The 22,500-nt window shown below is 37.0% G+C and overlaps 1 protein-coding gene across 1 annotated transcript in view; it reads right to left on the minus strand.

Moving 5' to 3' along the window:
- FOXP2 (forkhead box P2) overlaps positions 1-22,500 on the minus strand; it is a 601,300-nt gene that overhangs the window by 4,834 nt on the left and 573,966 nt on the right. Inside the window, exon 19 of the mRNA XM_084896207.1 lies at positions 21,883-22,046. Coding sequence (XP_084752333.1) covers positions 21,883-22,046 — 164 coding nt within the window. The remainder of the gene's footprint in view (positions 1-21,882; positions 22,047-22,500) is intronic.

Consider the following 22,500-nt stretch of genomic DNA (forward strand, 5'->3'; position numbering starts at 1 on the left):
TGCTGGTTCTGGGGTCAGCCATGGCATCGCTTGCCTGGTTTTGCTGCTTTTCTGGGCCTAGCGCTGGAACACAACTCAGGCCTAGATGTTATCCCTCTGGGTTCATACTTGGAATGGGGTTCATAACTGGAATGGCCATGCCAAGGCCTGCGTGGGAGCCACATGAGGCCGCTCTTTGGCCCCTTGTTCCTTCTCTAAGGGGGTCTATTCATGTCCAGCAACATCAGAGAGTAAGAGGTAAGTCTGAACCACATGACCAGCAATATGAAAGGGCAGGGGGTCTAAACTAAGCAATGATATGGTAAGGGAGGAAAGGTTATTCTGGGGGCAAGATTCCTCTTTTCCCAGTTTTGCCAGTCACTAGACACCAGAACTTTCTACCCCAGTGACTGTCTGTACCTGGCTCACCATCCTTGTTCTGATCATATGTCTAACTATCTCCAGAGAAGTACTTGGGTTTATAAAAAATATAGCAGAAAGACAGTTTAGAAAGCCAATTAAAGGTGATGGGCCTGTAACTATTTTCATATTTTTGCATGCGTGGCCAAAGAATTCTGAAATTTCCCCAGTGTCTCCACTATACCAAGCTATGATCAACTCTAAGCTCTCAGTTCTAAGTATAGGTTACTCCTAAAGGTTGGAGACTATGAGAAGTGGCCTTTATGAGATCACTAGAGTCCAGGTGCATGAAATTAATGCATGGGGGGGTCCCTCAGCCCTGCCTGTACCTTCTCGAAACCTGGGACCCTAACTGCTTGCCTGCCTGCCTCATCACCCCTAACCACTCACATGCCTCTTGATTTCCCCTAACCACTCTGCCTGCCTGATCAACTCTAACCCCCTCTGACTCAGCCCCCACTGCTACAGCTTTATCCGGAAGGATGTCCAGAATTATGTCCAGGAGGTTGTTTGGCTGTCTGGTCTAGTTAGCATATTTCACTTTTATTATTATAAATTATTACACTCAGGAGGTCAATCATGACATTCTATTAAAGCCAATACAAATAGAAACTCAAGAAGAGGGTCTATCATTGATATTTAATGAAACAGAATTTATTGTGCTTAAGTTTTACATGTATAAAAAGTTGCATTAAATCCACAGCACTGGATTTAATTTCCTTGATTGTAAGGAAAACCACTGTTGTTTTAAATGTCTAAGAGAAATTGTCTGCAAGAGAAATCCTATATAATAAAAAACTAATATGCAAATTTTCCCCTTGATCTGAAATTGGACTGGGAGTTTGACCAGGGAGTGGGGCTAGCTGGCCAACTGTCCATGGCCCCTCTCCCTGGTCAGCCCCACCCCTGATTGCACCCCTTCCCGATCTGGGTGGGCCAGATGGACTCTACCTGTGTACAAATTCATGTACCAGGCCTTTAGTTACTAAATAAAATTGTGCCCCTCCCCCCCCAAAAAAAACTGTTATTGATTAAAGAATAGTTTATAAATTTAAAAAGTAAAACATCTAATATATGCACATGACCAATTTGTAGATACTATTTTACACGATGAATAAACTAATTAAAGATTACACAGTCAATTAGAAAACTTGAAAAGTGCAATTAAGAAAATACATACCACAGAGTTAGGCAGGGGGATCAGGTGGTGTCTATGTATGTGTGTAAGTGTGTGGGTGCCTCCGTGTGTTTGTGTGTGTGGACATAGATGATTTCAGAGTAGTATAAGCCTGAAATCATAAAAACTGTTTTTTGAGGATCATTTTAAAGACAAAGGAAACTATTTTGACTAAAATGTCTACCAATTGAATTCAACTACTTCGACTATATGCTTCCCTGAAGTAGCCAATAGTTTCAGTAAAATGACTGATGAACCAACTGGTTATTATGGTATTATGTAGACATGTCTAGAATTTTAAACATTTATTAAATGTTTAATGTTAATATTCCCAAAGTACTCTCTAATATATAGAAAATCAAATCTTCTAATAAGATTACTTGTGAAAGTTCATATTCACTTAATGACTCTTATTTTTAAAAATGACATTTTGATTTAATAATCATTATGAGTTGAATTTTATAATTTTAGGTTTTCCAGGTTCAATCTGGGACTTAGAACATTAGAGTGAATGGAAAACTCTAAGTTATGAAAATAATTAGAATAAACGCTTAAGGTTAATATAACAGCACCTTTTTCCTAATTAAGTCTCATACATGACCCGTGAATACTCAAAACTTTCAAGGCTAAGTGGCTGAATATTTTAAAACAGATATTAAGAAGCTGCAAGATATACATAGATATTTGACACTGTTTTATGTGATTGCACTCCAACCAATTATCATTAGTTTGGGCATCTTATAATTTAGATCTGACCTCTTATGTAGTTGGTGGGTCTTAATGTTCTCAGGGCACTGAGAAAGCCTCGGAGTTCTCCCTACTCTGACTCAGTTTCTAATTCCACTGTCCCCTCAATTGGAACACTGCCATATTATGAGTATCTGATTCATTTGTGTTTACCTTTCTTGTCTGTATTTTATTTGCATAAATATCCTGTGGGAAAGTCTCAAGTTGGATAAAGAGGAATAACAAACAATTTATTTTTAAAACACCCAGAGATCATTTTTTTAAAAGGATATCTATAAAGGTGCATTCTCGGGGAATTTCAATATGCATGATATTTATTTATTTCATTATTTCACTGCCTTGCAAAAAAAAAAAAAAATCCGTCTGAAGTGAGACACAGGGGATGACACAGGTTTACGTTAAAACCTTAACCCTTTAGCCATTCTTAATAGGTAGGACTCAAACTACCCACGTATAACAGTACTTCTGAGAAACTTAAATTCCAGACTCAAAATAACATCCTTAAAACATGAGGTTCAGCTCCTACTCCAAAATATTTCATGCTGACTTAGTCTGTGCTAAGTCCTTTTCAACCCTCTGTGTGTTCACAGAACCTGAAATTCTCTTCTGGTCTTTGTGCCATCTATGCATACCCTGTCTGCCATTTAAGAGCCAGACCCACTTATATCTCATCTACTTCTAAAGACTGGTTTGACCTGTCCAGCTTGGGCTGATCCGCTACTCTGACACACCAAAAGCATTTTTTCTTGATCATTCTGACACTCAATATTTTGAAATCTTTGTATCTAACACTGTATCAAACATAATTTCATTCCATGTTCCTAGTCTATAGATAAGAAAATGAGTGGCTTTCCAAGGGGTATAATAAGTGCAAGGTTTCTTGGAACCTTGTTATTCCTGCTCTCCTGTGTCCCCTTATTCACGGCATTGTGCTGAACTGTCCAGTGGTGGCTGGGTTGGGTCTTGCCAACTAGAATATGAACATCACAGGTTAGGAGAGCCATGCACATAGCAAGCACCTCGTAAGCCCATGTTGACTGAATAAATGATGTGCAATTAAGTCACAGTTTCATTTGCATTTATTCTATTGAATAAAAAACAAAAACAAATTCTCTCTAGAATTAAGTATTCTTGGGATCCTTCCCATCAGATTAGTTTGTGAACAAGGTATCAGACCCAGGACAGATGTAAGTAAATAAAATCTCTTTACTCAAATAAGCTAAAACCAAAGCCAATAATGATTAATGCTCAGGTTTCAATATTTGATTGCCATCCAAACAATGTTTAAGAAAGGAAAAAAACCCCAAAAAAACCAAAAAACTAGAAAGAGAAGTTTAAGCATCCCAACTCCCCGTGCCTGTAAATAAGTGAAAGTCTTTTCAGTAAAAATAAAATGCTGCCATGATTATCTTTATGTACATTAGCTTTCTCATTTTTGAATCTCAAAGGACTCCACGCTTTCCCTTGTCCTGTTGTACAAACTCAAAAGAAACAGAACACAAAGAAAACATGTCTTTGGTGGGCTGTGGATGAATGAGAAATTAGTCTCTTCTGTGGTCATTAGCAGTGTCTCTCCCTCCTTGGCCCCATTACAGAATATGAAGGTCATCTCATTTATTTCCAGGGAAAAAAGTGGCTCTCTCTACAGTGTTCATTTTCCCAAATTCTTCAAGGTACCAAGTGTTACAAGGATAATTAGATTTTCTTCTAGGAAAAATGCTCCCCTTCAACCAAAGAAAACTCTCTGACAATTCAAATACAAGAAAGAAATCCCTTTACAGAAACTGCCTCTCTACTGAGTGCACACCGGGTCTTCCTATGTATCCCCTTTTCTAGTAGAATAATATAAACATGTTAATTACTGGGGTGTGATTTAATACAATAAAGTTTACATATTTAATACTTTTATTAACTTGTAAGCATAGTGTAAATAATACTGAAGAAGTGTTTAGGCACCTCATTCATAAGCGTCAGCCACACAGTTAAGTGGCTAATACATTAAGAATATAGCAGCTTTGAGGATAAGATGCTTGGGTTTGAATCCTGGCTCCTTTACTCTTAGCTATGTGGCCTGGGGGAAGTTACTTAAGGTCTCTGTCACTCTGTTACTTTACTCTTAAAGCAGGAATAATGAAGTGCCACTTTAAGAGCTTTTATGAGGATTAAATGATTATTTACAAATAAAAACTACTTGGAACAGTACCTGGGTCATAAGTGACCAATAAATGATAGAGACCATCATGATGTAATCATAGCCTTAAATCCTTTATGGAAGAAGGTATGGAGTAAATGCATGAATTAAGTTTTAAATATTATATGAGCCTAACTAGCTCTAAAAAATGTTTTAGTCCTTCTCGAAAAGAGAGATTTTTATTACTATAATAGGAAAGTCATAAAACAAACATATATGTATTCCTCATAATACCATAATTATCCCAAAGAATTGTTTATTGAAAACAAAAACACTAAGCCAAAAGCCCAGGTCATGTCTCAGGTCATTTTTGAATCAACAGAAAAAAAGCACATTCCAAAGTAGAATGGCCATCATTGAAATGCTCTGTAAAGAGTCCCTACACTTACTTTCCTCACCCATCAATCCCAGACCTCATCTTTACCTGGTCATTACAATCATTAACATACATGCATGGCATGGCCCAGGCCTATATCGTATCTGTTATGAACATTAAGCATATACAGTCAAATAATATATTTTATGTTGGAGAAAACTTAAATAGATTAATTAAAAGTAGACTAAAAATGAAAATTTTAAAAGAAATAAGCAAATTGACTAAAGGGCGAAACCAGACACTGACCACCAGGGGAAAGACACTAAATGCAGGAGCTGTCCCATGGTGGTCAGTGCACTCACCAAAGGGGAGTGCCGCTCAGCAACAAGCCAGGCTGACGGCTGGCGAGCACAGTGGCCAGCTTCCGCCGCAGCTCCTAGACTGTGAAAGGGTGCAGGCCAGGCTAAGGGACCCTTCTTCCCCACCCCCAGCGCACGCATGTTGTGTACCAGCCTCTAGTTCTATCTAATTAAAAGGTAATATACAAATCAACCATCACTCCAACACAAGATGGCTGCCCCCAGGTGGTCAAAGATGGCCACCCCATGTGGACACAAGATGGTTGCCACAAAATGGCTGGCAGGGGGAGGGAAGTTGGGCGTGATGAGGCCAGCAGGGAGGGCATCTGGTGGAGACCAGGCCTACAGGGGAGAGCAGTTAGGGCAATCATGTTGGCAGGGGAGGGCAGTTTAAGGTGAACAGATGTCCTGCTTTTGGCAAGACAGTCCCAATTTTTAACAATTTGTCCTGCATCCTGAGGTGTTTTAAAAAAGTCCTGAATCTTTCCGAAAATCAGGACTTTTTTAAAATGCCGTGGGACACGGGGCAAATTGTTAAAAATCAGGACTGTCCCGCCAAAAGCGGGATGTCTGGTCATCTTAGGGCAGTTACAATTACAGCTGACCAGACCAGCAGGGGAGGGCAGTTAGGGGTGACCAGGCCAGCAGGGGAGGGCAGTTAGGTGTGACCAGGCCTGCAGGGGAGGGCAGTCAGCAGAAATTGGGCCAGTAGGGAGCAGTTAGACATTGATCAGCTTGGCAGGGGAGTGGTAAGGGGATGATCAGGCTGGCAGGCAGAAGTGGTTAGGGACAATCAGGCAGGCAGGCAGGCGAGCGATTGGGAGCCAACAATCCTGGATTGTGAGAGGGATGTCTGAATGCTAGTGGGATCATGCCTAAAGGAGCAGTCAGACATATCTTGAAGGGTCCCAGACTGGAAAGGGTGCAAGCTGGACTGAGGGACACACCTCCTCTGTGCATGAATTTCATGCACTGGGCCTCTAGTATATGTATATATTCCTTTATAGTATGGATTGAGTAAAGTACCTTGTATCTGTAAATGGCATAAAGAGCATCAGTCTCACTTGAAAAAGCCAGTAACATAATACCATTATCTCCTATTGCCAATAATTAATTTAAAGTTTACTGTGTACCTTCTACATATAAGACATGGTAGGAGCATTTAAAAGTCTATCAAAGAACCTGCAGTACAGCATGGGAACAATATGTACTCAAATAACTACATGATTGCCAGCCAGAAATGTACTAAGAGAAGTAGCAATTAAGTAACAACAAAAGAGTTAACAGCAGGCAGGGATTATTTATTATTTGTCTCTAAGAAGAATCCCAATGGATATCATTAAAGACAGTAAAGTAAGAGCAAGTTTTGATGGACGTAAAAGGAATTGTTGACTATGCTGATGATAAAGCTCTTTCAGGGTTTGAAGATCTATGCTGGATGGTTCAAACATTCATCATACAATTTCCCCCCACTCATGTGAGCGATTTAAGGGATTTTCCAGATTAAACTGCAGTTCGTAGAACCCCTAATAATAAGTAAAGTAGAAATTACTTTAAAATATAGAATTGATTGTCTATGGGAGCAAACATATGATAACATTTGAAACATAGAGGACTTACCAGGCTTGTTTGTTTTTAATATGAGCAAGGAAGCAAAAGAAAACTAGTGGAGTTACTGATTTTTTTTTTAATTTTTATTGTCTCATTTGTGAGATCTTGAATAAAGGATAAGCAGTAGACTTAGTTTCAATATATATTGTGGCAGGAGTCTATGAAGTTTGGATTGGACAATCTCCCAGCCATTCATTTCTTTATTGAACACCTAACACCTACCAGGCAACTGTATTATGCCAGAAGAGTACACATTGGCACAGAAGGGCGTGTATAAAAGAGAAACGTGTTTCCCTTAATAGTCACGTTAATAGTTCTTCTAAACCTGATTAAATATGTCATATTCCTTTCAGTGGGTATGGAAATAACTTCATCTTTAATTTTAAAGCAAATTATCCATTTGGCAAATAATGGATAGCCTTTCAAACTAGAATCCAGATATTTATTTCAAACAGTATAACAGTTTTTCTGCCCTTGGAACTAAAGATTTATAATTCAACTATTCCTTTTAATCTACGACTTATTATTTACTACGGAAAAGCAGTAATTTATATTTCCTGCTTGAAGACGGCATAGCCACCTCCTAATTTGACATAATTTATACTTTTGAGAATTAGACAGCTATTTGGAACTTCTTCAGATAATTGGATAGAAAGTATTTAGTGACGGAGGGATGTAAAGTCTGTTGCTATTTTCTGAAATCGAGGTACAAAGTCAGCAACTTAAATCAAAGAACTTCGAGAAGGAAGAAATTTTAATTATGAACAAAATCAGAAGTGAAATAAAATCAGTTCAATAGACATTATGTGCAAATAGGTTCTGATGTGGAAATAGGTTCCTGTTTTCATAGAGTTTTTTGGTTTCACAGAGTAAGACAAGTACTGTACACAAGGCAGAATGTGATCCATCCCATAGTAAACAAAGTGCAATGAAAGAAGTGAGATAAGTTCTGGCAACATCATCAGTTGCTGCCCTATGAAGGAGGAGTTGTCACTTCAGGTAGGTTTTAAAATATATGAAAATGTTCATTATGCAGAATTGAGAAAAAGTTAATTCTGGCCTTGGCTGGTGTGGCGCACTGACCCATGAATTAGGGGGTTATTAGTTCGATTCCCAGTCAGGGTACATGCGTGGGGTAAGGGGTTTGTAGGAGGCAGCCAATCGTCTTTTCTTTCTCATCCATCTTTTTATCTCTCTAATCTTTCCCCCTTCCTCTCTTTAAAATAAATAAAAACATATTTTTAAAAATTAAATAGATAATGACTTTTCATAATATATGCAATTTTGATAAATCTGTATATTTGTTGTTTTAATTGCTCAATGAGGAAGGGAAGCAAATCCAAAACATTTGGATACTAGAAAGTGAAATATATCAAAATAAATTTATCTATAGTCCTTTTAAAAAAAAATTGATAGGACATCTTTTGACCTTTTCCTTGCCCTAGCACACTTGAAGGATATCACATTAGTCATTGGATAATACTAAAAAACCTATTCTCAGAAATAGTAGTAGGTCCTGCTGGTTCAATTTTACTATGAAAACTAATTTTATTTGACCCATTATAACAATCTTTATCCAGTAACATGAACTTATATAAAGAGTACTTTTAGAAACATATTAAATGTATTGAAAAACTATGTATCTATTTCCTACTCAATACAGATTTGTTCAAGTCCTTGGTTTTAAAGTTTCTTGATCCTTATTTCTACTAATTGTAGTTTTAATACCTTTAACTTACATGGGGTATACTGGTTAACTCTAAAAGAAAATGTTTAAAATTATATGAATTTATCTTTATCTTTTATTTATTATGTCCTACTTGTTGGTGTATGACATTTAAAAATATGAGAAAAGACTGAGTTTGGCTATAGGCTAATGCTGTCCATTATTTACATATGTTTTGGCTATTTCACAAAATAGCATCAAATTTTCTAATTAAAAGGAACTGCTCAGATGAGTTTTTAACTCTCTACAGTATTTAGTATTTGCCACAGAATTGTTGAATAAATAATGGTAACTAGTATGTAAGTATTTAAAAATCAAAGTATATGATTCCCACTTTATCAATTTCATTTACATTTTCATACATTTTTATTTAAATAGTTAGCTAATGACAAGCCCCTCATGCTTACTACATAAGCACTTTGTTTTGAAATGTAAAATAAAATCCACAATATAAGCACAGACTCTATTAAGAAGAGAAAATTTAGTTTCATGAGGCTCAATTTTTTAATTTTATTGTTAATTCTGAGTAGCTAACTTCTGTTGACTGATACATTGAAAGATGTCATCACATCAAACAAAACAAATTTAAGCTAAGTTTTTTAGAAAAAGACATTTCATAGGAAAACTGGTAAAATTTAGAAATTGTAAAAAGAATAGAGATTGTGAAAATTCAACTTTACTCATTTCCTTCTAGTATATAAACAAAATGATATAATTATATTTGTATTTTATTGGTAGATTTATAAAAATTTCAAGTTTTGTTATGTTCATTGTTATAAAGGCAAGTTGAAATGAAAAACAAATTATGCATAAATGCTTTTAATTTTGGAAGGGTAAGTATTTTAGTTTAACATATCACAGAAATAAGCTAAGACATGAAACTACAGTTATAAATGGAAAAGGTTACTTTTAAAAGAAAACATTGTGTTAGTACTTTTTAAAATGACAATCTTAAGCTAAAGAAATAATTTGCTTAATTTTATGTAAGCTGTTTATTCTTTTAAAATAATCCTGATTTCTTACACTAAATCTTAGATTTTATATTTTAATTTTAATCACACATTAGAGAAATATGCAATTCTCTTACAGAAATGAATAAGAAGGCCATATATTTAAATTAACTAGAATTAATTTATCAATTAAGAAATTATAAAACAGATCTTGTATGGTTCAATGGCTTTCCAATTTATTATTTTTAAAGATTGTTCTCACTTTTGTAAGTTAAAATAACATTTATCACAAAAATTCTAGAGTTGAATGAATTGATCTTTGTTTTGATTTGCAATAGTTTGTATATAGCTGCCAATAGTTTGTATATATTGATAGCTGCCATTAGGACAGGATTCAGAAACATCACTCCAGTTCAACAGATAAAAATTGTGCTTATTTCTTGATGAAAAGGTAAATATTTCTCCTCCCAGAAATGTGCCACTATTTTTAAAAGAGAATAGAAAAAATGGAGTGAACAATTCAAAATATATCTGTACAGTTTGCTTTCTTCAAAATATAATTAGAAAATGCCCTACTAAATTTTCCATACTTTTCATTCTGGCTAAGGATAAATAGCCAAATAAATTTCAATTTTTCTTCTTTAAATCAGCATACAACCTTAATTCTAATGTAGTTAATAAATCTCTTTACTCCCTTATCTTATTTTCTTTAAATATTCAGTCACTGTTTAATTGCAATGGAATATTATTTTCAGATAATTGTAATAAAATGTTCCCTTCTAAGTTATATTGCCAATATTAAGGATGTGGTACACAATTCTATCTTACATCCTAACACATGGGACTTCAAGCTTCAGTTTTAAAGTTCCATTTACAGATAACCTAAAGTTTAAGAAACATGACAAAAAGGTAGATTAAGGTTAAAGGAACAATTTTGTGAAGTGAATGTGTGGTAGTCAGGCAGACAGATATGGTTAGAGCAAAGAAGATGGGCAGGTACAGAAAGTCACCAGGGCAGAAAGCTCCAGGTGCCTAGCAACAGGCAAAACTGGGAAAACAAGGACCTCACTGCCTGGTCCTTTCCTGCCCTAGCTATCACTGGTCATGCAGTGTGACCCCCATGACCTTTATATGGCTTGACTTTCCGCTTGGACTCTACCCTGACCTTTCCTCCCCTGGCATGTTGCCAGTCATGCAGTAGATCCCCTTGGAAGAGGAGCAAGAGGCTGAAGAGCAGTCTCAGGAGACTCCCATGCAAGGCCCTTGCCCCCTTCCCTTAGGCATTAACCCCTGGGGGTAACGTCTAGGCCTCAGTTGTGTTTCAATTCTAGGCTCAGAAAAGCAGCAAAACCAGACAAATGAAGCCATGGCTCAGGATCAGCTGCATTGACTAATGACCCAGCCCTGCTCCTGACACAATCAGTAGACACACACACCCTCAAAGGACACACCTGGGAAGGTGATGACTATTCTATTGAGATCCTTCCTTAGAACCTCCCTCAAAACCCTACTTTTAAAAGCCTTGAAGACTGAGGCCCCAGGCCTGCTCTCCCTAAGGAGCACTCCAGCCTCATTCCCCGCCCGCTCCCCGGGCACATTTCCTTGCCTCTCTCTTTCTCTGTAGCCGAAAGGGTCCTTCTTTTGCCTCTGTGACTTGCTCCCTGGGCTCATACAGCTCAGCTGCCTCACTTCTCCACGGCTCAATTATTCTGTGGCTTTCTAAGTCAACTTTGTCTTATAGTTTGAATCTTGGCTCTGAATTCTTTCTTAGCCAGAACTGAAGTACCAAGGCTACTGAACTGAGGTCCAATTGGTGCCATTTTTGACACCAAAATATATATATCAATTTCTCTAAGATTTCTTCCCTTACCTTCAGTATTTGATAGTTATTCAAATTTATACAACATGGTTTAAGAAACTGTATAAGATTTGAAGGTGCAGTTATAAATGCTTTCAGATAGTTTTGCAGCAGTGCTAATTTAAAAACAAAGTTATTTCAGATTTCCCATCCTTTTTAAAAAATATATGTATTTTTTATTGATTTCAGAGAGGAAGGGATAGAGAAAGAGAAACATTGATGATGAGAGAGAATCATTGATCAGCTGCCTTCTGTACACCCTCTGTTGGGGATCAAGCCTGCAATCCAGACGTGGGCCCTGACCAGGAATAGAACCTTGATCTCCTCATTCATTGGTCAATGCTCAATCACTGAGCGACTTCATCTGGGTTTTCCATTCTATTTGATTTATAAAAGTGATAGCTGTGACCCAAATGGCTATAATAAATTAAAAATATAGATGTAACTTATTTGATTTTTGATGAGTACAAATAAATTGTGCCTAATCTCAGAATCAAAACAGTTTTCTGTTAAGATACAGTTGGTACCATTCTTATGTCTTCCAACAAACTTTCAACAAATATTTATCTATGGATCCAAGGACCTATATATTATTAACCTGCTGGCCAGAGAAATAAAAGAAAGCTAAATTATATCTTGACACTTGGACATTAAGTCAGTTTTGCTGCTGCTCCAAGAGTCCTTTGATTCATTCATTCAAAAATTGTATTTCTGGTTGTTCTTGAACTAAGTTTGCCAGAAATGTCGGGGTGAGTAGATGGATACAGAAAATATGTGTCCTGGTTCGCTCTAATTCCCTCTTTGATAACTTGAGTTCTGACTCCCTGAAGATTTTGACCTTGACCTCAAAGCCCTGATTAGGCCCTATGGCTGTGGCTACCTCCCACACTCCTCCCCCAAGTGGATCAACCATTTTTTCTGGATAGTTGTCTATTGCCCTGAGAAATAGAAGAAAATGTGGCCCCTCAACTGCTGGCTCTTGGTGCAGCTGTCTCTTGGATATTTCTACACAGTCTGTCTCCACCAGGATTACATATGGTTCGTATCATTAGGTCTAATTTCTGAGACTGGCTGTTCTTCTGGAGCTACTTCTTTGCTCCAATCCTATATAATCCTATCTAATAAAGAGTTTATATGCTAATTAGACAGACAGTGGAACAGAACAACCTTTGGGAATGACCTTCCAGAACAAACAGTGGATGGGGGGCAAGGCTGTAAGAGCTGAGGCAGACAGGGCTGCGAAAGCATACCCTTGCACGAATTTCATGCATCTGTCCTCTAGTTCAACCATAAGACTGACTCAATGTTCGGTTTTCTCCTGAAATTATTCTCTTATGCTCTGTTAGTTCTAAAATTTTAAAATATGTTTTTATTGATTTCAGAGAGAGAAACATCAATGATGAGAATCATCAATCGCTTCCTCCTGCACACCCCCTACTGAGGTTCAAGCCTGAAAGCTGGGCATGTGCTCTGATCAAAATCAAATGTGACTTCCTTGTTCAGAGGTCAACACTCATCCACTGAGCTAAATCAGCCTGGGGAACTCTGATACTTCTAAACATAAGAATGGAACAAGGAGTAAAAATAGTATTTACCTTTCATTCTAAATCTACTGAAGTATATCTCCTTTGACCTTCTAATTAACATAAGGACCTTATATTGAATGCTGCAAATGTAAATTTATTGATAATAAGATAATATTGTGCGACCTATGATTACTTTTACTCCTGCCTATTAAGTGTCTTTCTATTACTCCCAGTCTTCAAAGAATAAGATGTTGAGCCAATTAAAGAATGTAAGTTTCCACTAGTTATATTAAACTATTTGGTCATCTACTACTTATATAAATTATTTAATTCTGTCCTAATGAGAGAAACTGCTGCTGGAAATAGGAGCCCTGAGATAACATTTTAAAGTGTTTATTGGTGCCCAAAGTATTCAAGTATATTGTGTTACTTATGCGTCTGATCAATTTTAAATTCCACCAAAGCAGTCAAAACGCAGTGCTTTTAACATTTATTAAAACATAACATCATATGTAAATTACCTTTATATTAAGTAATAGTCTGAAATGATACCCAACTTTTTATAATAAACATAGGCTATAAAATGCCTTTTCTTACCAAATACACATCTACTTCCCAAGTCATATGTCGAAAGTTGAAGTTAAAATATATAGATATGTAAAAACCTTCCATTTCCCCTGGTACTAGACATAGAAAAAAACTAATACTGAATAGCAATATTCACTTTTTAATAACCACTCAATGGTTATTTGACCCCTGTGGAAAGAAATTTCTGAGGCTCAACTAGTGTTAGTGCAGATAAAGATGTCCCTCTAACAAAGTATCTTCCTTATATAGAAAACAGAAGCAGTAAGCTCCAATACTGTCAGCTAAAAGTTTCCTGACACATTTTGCCTAAATTGTGGGGATTCAGATATTGGATGTCAGATATCATTTATAGAGTTCTAGAAAAATCCTTTAAGACCCTGCAGGAACCCACACATTTCCCCAGCTGGCATGGTGGGGATATAACACTTTTCAGCTGAAGGCGCTGCAGCTCTGGAAGGATCTTTTTATTAAGGGGAACGAGAATGAGTTGTAGGTGCCACATATGGGGATTGGGATAATGTAAAAAAGAACCGCAGCTACGGAGCCACACTTGTAGCACCTAAAAAAGGATAAGATGATAAAGAGCTCACGTAATCATAAGTTCTCTACAATCACTTTGCAAAGAGATCTCAAAGCTAACTAGCAAAGTTAATAAAAATGTTTAGAGATTAAATAAAAATGGAATGAAGTCAGAACAAAAATTATGAGGCCCAGAATTGTAGAGAAAAAAATAGAGGTGAGGTAGAGAAATTGTTACAAATTGTGAGTTAGAAAAATCGGTAAAAACATAATATGTATTTATGTTTAGAACTTCATAATGCATCTTAATGATCTAAATGTCAGCAAACATAGTGCAGGTTTAATAGGCAGTTAGACAATGAGAGAGCATTCCACTCGCTCAAGTTGTCAGTCACTTTCAACTGCTTTCCTCTAAAATACAGAGCCAGTTTCAAATGCTTTTGTCCACGGAGAGTGAGATCTAAGATCTGTAGGGATTTAATATAAAATATCACCAACCAAAGGTGTAGGGTTTTCAATTGTACATGTGCCTACAAATAGCAATTTAAATTTTAAGGCAGCCAAAGAGAATAGAAGAAAGGTAATATAATATACCTGAATGTTTTCATTATGTTTCACGCCAACTCACAATGTATATTAGATTTTCAATACCGTTTTACAAAGTGGGAGTCTAAAAATCCCTTTTGGATGTCTTTGGTTGCAAAGTATTATTGCCAGGAGAGGCTGAAGTTTCTTATTGGAATGATAACAACGACTGACGTTCTCAAGAGGCAGAGGATGCTGGGAAGATGACTGGGACATGCGATGGATAGACAGTTCTGAGGCATGTGATCAACATGTTAATCAAAAAGATGAATCTCGCCGAAACCGGTTTGGCTCAGTGGTAAAGCATCGGTCTGCAGACTGAAAAGTCCCAGGTTCGATTCCAGTCAAGGGCATGTACATTGGTTGCGTGCACATCCCCGGTAGGGGGTGTGCAAGAGGCAGCTGGTCGATGTTTCTCTCTCATCTACGTTTCTAGCTCTCTATCCCTCTCTCCTCCTCTCTGTAAAAGATCAATAAAATATATATATATTTTTTTAAAAAGTTGAATCTCCACTGCAGGCCTGAAATAATATTGCACTAGGAATTTCATGTGATGCCTGAGCCTTTGACTTTCTTACCCTACATTTTTGACTTCTAAGGACACAAAAAATATGTTTTCTGGTCTTATATGAACCATATTAACATCTGACTCTACAAAGATCATTAACTCTCAAACTTCAAATATTTGCTTGAATAAGAGGGGAAATAATAATCACCAATGACTAATATAGAATATTAGCAAGTATAACTGTGAAATATTATAGAGGCTAAGAGGATTCAGGCATGAAACAAGAATTCATCTGAAAACTCAACAGTAGGAGACTCTAATCCTCAGAAATGAGAAGAACATGACAAGGGAAGGCTTTGTGTATAAAGCCTTCAATACAAAACCAGCTCAGGAAGAACTTTCATTTTGATCTCTAGAAACAGAATTTGAAAATAAAAAAATGGGAATCGTGTTTAACATTTTTACAAAAGAAAGACAGGCAAACCTGAACCAACTTATTGAGAGTGGAGAGAAACAATTGCTTAATAAGAAAGAAACAACTGAGTTTAAACTAAATATGGTGGGTACATCATTAAATTTCTCCTTTTGCCTCAGGTTTGGAAAAAGACAGGAAACTGATTGATTCTGCCAGTAGGAGTTCACCTTCCAGGTCTACTCCTGATGCTCTCTTCTCTTTTCATTCATTTAAGTCGAACACATGGGAAAAGAGAGCACACTTAAATTATTTCTGCCTGAACACATCATCAATCCTAATTCTTTAAGTGGCTCTTTTAAGAGGCAAACATCAATATTAAATATAAATCTAAAGTAATTTTATCCGTATTCTATAGAACCCTGAAAAGTTAAGTAATCAGGTGTATTGGCACTGAAGTACGTAAGGGAAGAGTATTATGAATTGTAATGATACTCAGCTCACACTCTTAAGGAAGTATTTGTTCAGACCATGATGGCTCTAGAACGCTTTCAATAGCAGTAGAAAATCAAGATTTTAAAAATCTGTTGATTAAAAAGTGACAAAATAAGTTTCAAAAAAATCTATTTAGAATCAATATTATCCCACCTGGCTAAAATCCACTTAGCATTCATCTGATTTATACTGCATTGATCCAAGTATATTTCTTTTTCAATTCACCTTCAATAAGATAAATAAAATTTAATGAGATCTGGGAAGATAATCATAAATGAGATGAAAGGGCCAGCCTCTCTCTGTTCACAAAAATTAGGATAGTTGTAAAATACATTAATTAATTAAAATAAAATTTAAAAAGTATACTCTACCAATATTTAGAAAGATCTCTTTGCTCCCTTGTAAAGGTGAACACTGCATTTACTTATCCCTTCTTCCTAAAATCTCTTGTTCTCCCTTCTTCTTCAGAGTTCAAAGACAATCTTAAATCTTACTCTCGTATTTCTTTGTGAAGTCAACCCACTTCAAGCTAAACTGTCATCTCCTTCTTAATTCTTCCTAATCACTATCAGATGGTTATTGAATGCTTACTTTGCATGCTATGAGGTATTAGGCGTTTATATACTACTAGAGGCCCGTTGAATGAAATTTGTGCATGGGGGTGGTGTCCCTCAGCCCAGCCTGCACCCTCTCCAATCTGGGACATCCCTCTCACAATCCAGGGCTGTTGGCTCCCAACCACATGCCTGCCTGCCAGCCTGATCACCCCCTTACCACTCCCCTGCCAGCCTGATAATTGCCTAACTGCTCCCCTGCAGGCTTGATCACCCCAAACTTCCCTCCCCTGCAGGCCTGGTCCCTCAACTGCCTTCCTCTGTAGGCCTGATCACCTTCAACTGCCCTCCCCTGAGGGCCTGGTCACCCCTAAGTGCCTTCCTCTGCTCTCCTGGTCCCTCTTAACTGCCCTCCCCTGCCGGCCATCTTGTGGTGGCCATTTTGTGTCCACATGGGGATGGCCACCTTTGACCACATGGGGGCAGCCATCTTGTGTTTTGGAGTGATGGTCAATTTGCATATCACCTCTTTATTAGATGGGATACTTTTAAAAAAATACCATCTTTGTCCTTAAGTTAAAGATATGTGCAAAATGGTTGATCACCCACCCACACCTGCACACAGACATGCTCTCACATACACTGTGTTGGTTCCAGGAATAAGCCCTTCAGAAGAGGAGCAGAGTGTGGGTCCTGAAAGCAAACTTACTTTGGAAAATAGAACTAGGCACTAAAGGAATGACAGAATTTAGATGAGGGAAAGAAGATGAAAAGCAAAAAAAGAAAAGAGAGAAAGCTAAATAGTTAAGGCAAAACAAATGTATTAGTTTGGCAAAAGCCTTTGTTAGGGGAACTACAAAAGTAGAAGTTAGAGTGGAAGGAAAATATTAAATGTGGAGAATCAAAAAGAATAATATGGATGCTAACATAGTATCCCTTGTTTTTAAAAAATAATCTGTAAGAAGTACACTAATCCATAGGTATTCTGTTCTTCTAAAGCTTCAAAACATCTCCATCAATCTCAGGAATCCTTCTATATTTTACCATATAGGATTTTACCATTTTGGAGTTGAATAGAAAGACTAAAAAAAAAAAAAAAAAAAAAAAAGTTTCATTTTGTTTTGTCCTGAATCTTAAGAACATTTAGTTCTTGGATTCAGTAAATAAATGCTGAACTCCTCACTTTCCCTCTTGAACCTCTTCTCCTGTGTCCATTCTTGTTTTTTGTGAGCTTTTAAAGTTTCTATGACCTCTCCAAATTTCCTTCTTTGTCCTCAGCATTCCATTGGTTGTCTCGTCCTAGTTCTCTTTACAGAGCTTCTTGTGTCAATTTCTGCTCTTCACACCCAGTCCTCTTCTTACATCAGATCCTACGTATTACAAGAGTTACTTCCACTTCCATCTCTCTCACCTCCAGCTTATCCACTATACATGAGCTTCATTCAGTCATAGTTCATTCAGTGCACTTTTAGATTACTTTACCTAAAGCACAGCTCTGATACTGTGAAGCTCAAGCTCATAACATTCACAGGCTCCATACTGGCTAAAATAAAACCCATGGCTTGATATCTAAGACACTCTTCAGTCTAGTCCCACTTCATATATTCTAAATTCTATTTTACTTTTTATATTCTAAATTCCTATCAAAACTAATAATTACTGTTTTCTAGGCACATATCACAAGTTCCTGTTCTGGGTTAATATTATTCTCTCTTTTTGAATTGTTAATTGTGTACAACCTTAGATTACATCATCCTATATAATAAAGAGGTGATATGCAAATTGACCATCACTCCAACACACAATATGGCTGCCCCCATGTGGTCAAAGATGGCTGCCACAAGATGGCCGACAGGGGAGGGCAGTTGTGGGCAATTGGGCTAGTAGGGGAAGGCAGTTAGGGGCAATCAGTTTGGCAAGGGGGGAAAGTTAGGGGTGACCAGGCCTGCAGGGAAGGCCAGTTGGGGGTGACCATTCCAGCAGGGGAGGGAAGTTAGAGGTGACTAGGCTGGCAAAGGAGGACAATTAGGGGTGACCAGGCCAGCAAGGGAGGGCAGTTAGGGGCAATCAGGCTGGCAAGGGAGTAGTTAGGCATTGATCAAGCTGGCAGGGGAGTGGTTAGGGGGTGATCAGGCTGGCAGGCAGAAAAGGTTAGGGGCAATCAGGCAGGTAGGCAGGTAAGTGGTTGGGAGCCAGCAGTGCTGGATTGTGAGAGGGATGTCTGACTGCCTGTTTGATCGGGCCTAAATGGGCAGTTGGACATCCCTTTAGGGGTCCCAATTAGAGAGGGTGCAGGTAAGGCTGAGGGACACCCCCTGAAGCATGAATTTCATGCACCAGGCCTCTAATTTTATATAAAAAAAATTTCTTATCCTGCTCACTCTAGCTGATGCCTACTAGGAAGTCAGGCCTCATATTGTTTAAACTTCATATACCTTATTTCATGAATTATAAGAAGATGTTGGGGGGAAAGAAAAGTGATTGTCTAGTAAACTTACTGCATGCTTATGAAGTGCCATTATAGTGGGAAATATTTTAATATTGTTTATAGTCTCATTTACAATAACAATCGGGTATTCCAAGAAGTAATATAAACCAGTAAATGTGTACACAGCACTATGAGGGACACACAGAGCAATTATTATGCTTCAGGCACTCATTTCAGTTGCAAGTACTCTGAGAGGTAGGTATTGTTGCTAACAGCATTTTCAGCTGAGAGGACTGAGGGAAAAATGAATCCTACTCAGCTATTAAATCCCTGTGATCTGTTACCGGAGCCCATGCACTACGGATACCAGCAGCCTGTTCTGGGTCTAGTTTCCAACTGCATCCGCATGACTGTCCCCTCCAAAACAACAGGGACAAGTACCACGACTTCATTTCAGGACACATAGTAGGCTTTTTAAATAGTTCATAAAAATTCTTCCATGTCTGTTTACTTTTCAGAGTATTCTGAAGTGCATTCAATTATATGCAGCCAAATTTTGATTGAGAAAATTAGATAAAATTTTTCTTTGGCTTAATTTACATAAAATGTCTAACATTCTTTAAGTGAAAGTTTCTAAACACTCTATAAAGATGAAAATACAAAATACTGAAATGAAATGCTATCAACAATATTTGACATCTTATATACAATAAGTTAATAACAGTAGAGACAGATTAAAAAATGAATGTAATTCAATGTTTTGCATGATAATTAAAAGTTTGATTATAATTTATATACCAGTAAACTAGAAAAAGATAAGATTTGGCCTTCCTCTAATTTTTCTTTCCTGAAATTGATTTCTAATAAGCTGAGGGAAACTTTCTTTGATCTCTCTAAGAAAAATACATAAAAATATACATATATGCATATAATGTCCAGTTTGTTAAGTGAACATTTTAATTTTATAAGTCCATAGTGGCAGTAAATCAGGCATTATATATATACTTTTACATACAATTTTAAACATAATGTTTTCTTCTCTTACATATTCCACAATTATACTGTAGCTAAACTAATAAAATGAAGAATCTAAAATAGTAATTACCAAATGAGAAACATTACAACCCTAAAAATGCCATAATTTAGCCTAATATTATCTTAAGTTCTAAAAATATAATGTTTGATAAACTACATTATTGCATCATTATTTTACATTTGATACCATCACATTAAAAATATTTCTCCACATGTTCTCTATATATGGTCTATAACAACTATCTACTGCATCCTAGCAACAGGGAGTTTGTATCAACAGCTTAAATACATTTATTATCAATGTCATTTCTCTAAACTAGGTCTTTTCTTAAAGGGGGAAAACAGGCTCTAACTGTTATTTGCTCTTTAAAATTGTATTGTTTTAACATTAGCATACTCAGGAGGACTGCTGGGAGTAAAAGGCATGCAGCTACCCTGTGCCTGGCTCCAGGAGAAAGCGGGAATAGAAAACTTTTGTCTGATTGCTCACGTTCCTCATTTTACTGTGCTGCTATTCTCCAGAGCATATATTCATGTTCTTCTACTTCGGGTTTTATTACTGCTTTTGTATTATTTAATACATCTAAAGACACTTCCAAAAGACAAATTTTTCCATTTTGAAAAAGTCATGGTTTCGAACCCCATGAAACACATTAACATTCACAGTGTGTTTTTCAAAAAGGTGATAGAATAAAAGTGCTATAAAGCAATTAGGTACATGATCTGAAAGACATTAATATGTCAAGTAGAATAAGATGTTTTAAAAGTCAACAAAAATAATATTCTGTGAAACCAGACACATAGAAAGATCACATTTTTCTTTCAGATCTCTGACTAGATACTTAATTCAAACATAGAGTAGAGAGAATAGAAAAATGAGAGAAAGCAATAAGCTTACCTCAGTAATTTAAAATTGGAAGGATATAACATTTAACTTTAAGAAGTACATATAGACATAAGTTATAATAGAATATAACATACATACACACACACAGAGACACACACACACACGAACACACACACACACACACACACACACATATATAATGTATATATATATATTTCAGATGCTGATTACCCCCCTAAATTCTAGGTTCTCCCATAGTCTGCACGTCTTAGTAAACAAGAAACTGATATGGTTGGCCTATTGAATAAGCCCCGGCATTTTTTAGAGTGTTATACACATTTCTGAAATTCACAAAACATCAATTTTTAATACATCTACTCTCTCAGCTCCATTAAAAGGATGGTAGGGGAAAGATTTTAGAGTAATTAATGATATAGTTAGCTGCTAAATATTAATAGGAATCGTAGCCTTGCATAAAATATAACGTATAAACCTTGCCAATACAGACGCACCAGTAATTAAAGTTGAATATGTAATTACACTGATTAATATGACAGGCAAAAAGTTACACTTTACTGGTTTCTATGTAAACTGTGGGTAACAGTTAAACTTTGCATTTTATGGTTTATAAAAATGGGCAATATCTTGACTACAGTTCATAAATGGTTTAGAGACCTGCAATAGTAGTTAAAATATGCCAACTTACTCCTTCATAAATATTCTTACTGCACCACGCAAACCAAACTGTGATAATGACCCATAAGATGTAGAGCCATCTCAGACGTCGCTTTACATCCCAGAGAATGTTGGTTGTGTTAAGAATTTGTGGAGAACTGTTACTACCATAATTACGGGACATTGGAGAGATATTCTGAAGGTTCTTAAATTTGATTTGGATACACATATTCACATCATGAACACGGTGCAATTCAACTCCGCTTAAACGTGTGCTTTTTACTTATGCATCATTGGAATCTTCAGAAGAATACTCAATTGTAGGAGCACAGGACTATGAGCTCTCCCTTTTACGGAGTCTGCTAACCACGCTTACATGTGCGGCTGAGGCGAGCAGCCCGGACTGCTGTTCCCGTTGCTGTCCATGTGATCCAAGGAGCCGTTGAGATCCTCGTGGACTGCCTGGAGGAGGCCGCTGGACGCGTTGTTGATCAGGCCGGGGTTGCTGAGCAGAGGTAAGCTGCTCTCGGCCAGCGCAGCCTAGTGGGATGGAGAGGGCAGAAGACAGCCTATGAAACGAATGCTCTTGACAATGATTTTTAAACATAAACATTCTCTGGATGGGTTGGAATCATGGCGTGGGTATTTTAGGAGCGTGTCAATAAGGAGGACAGAGATTTCTAATTGGCAACTCCTGGCAAGATACCAAGGAAATGAACTGTGATGAGAAATAGGGAGGAACAGTTCTCCCGGAAAACTTTTTTCCTCGTGTTTTAGCCTCTCCACATAATGAAATGCTGTATCCTCCCTTGTAGCGAGGAACTCCGAGATAATATAAGCAGTTGCTCTGCTTTTTAAAAATGACCAGAACTTAACTCAAAATAAAGAAGTCCTGGCATTTGCCTCCTCTGCATAAAAATTATATATTATAATTAAACTTTAAAGTTTTTGCCACAAGCACCATGTTCCCCAACACTATGATGTGAAATCATTT

This window comes from Pipistrellus hanaki, assembly GCF_964339955.1.
Source record: "Pipistrellus hanaki genome assembly, chromosome: 10".
In the NCBI taxonomy this organism is placed as follows: Eukaryota; Metazoa; Chordata; class Mammalia; order Chiroptera; family Vespertilionidae; genus Pipistrellus; species Pipistrellus hanaki.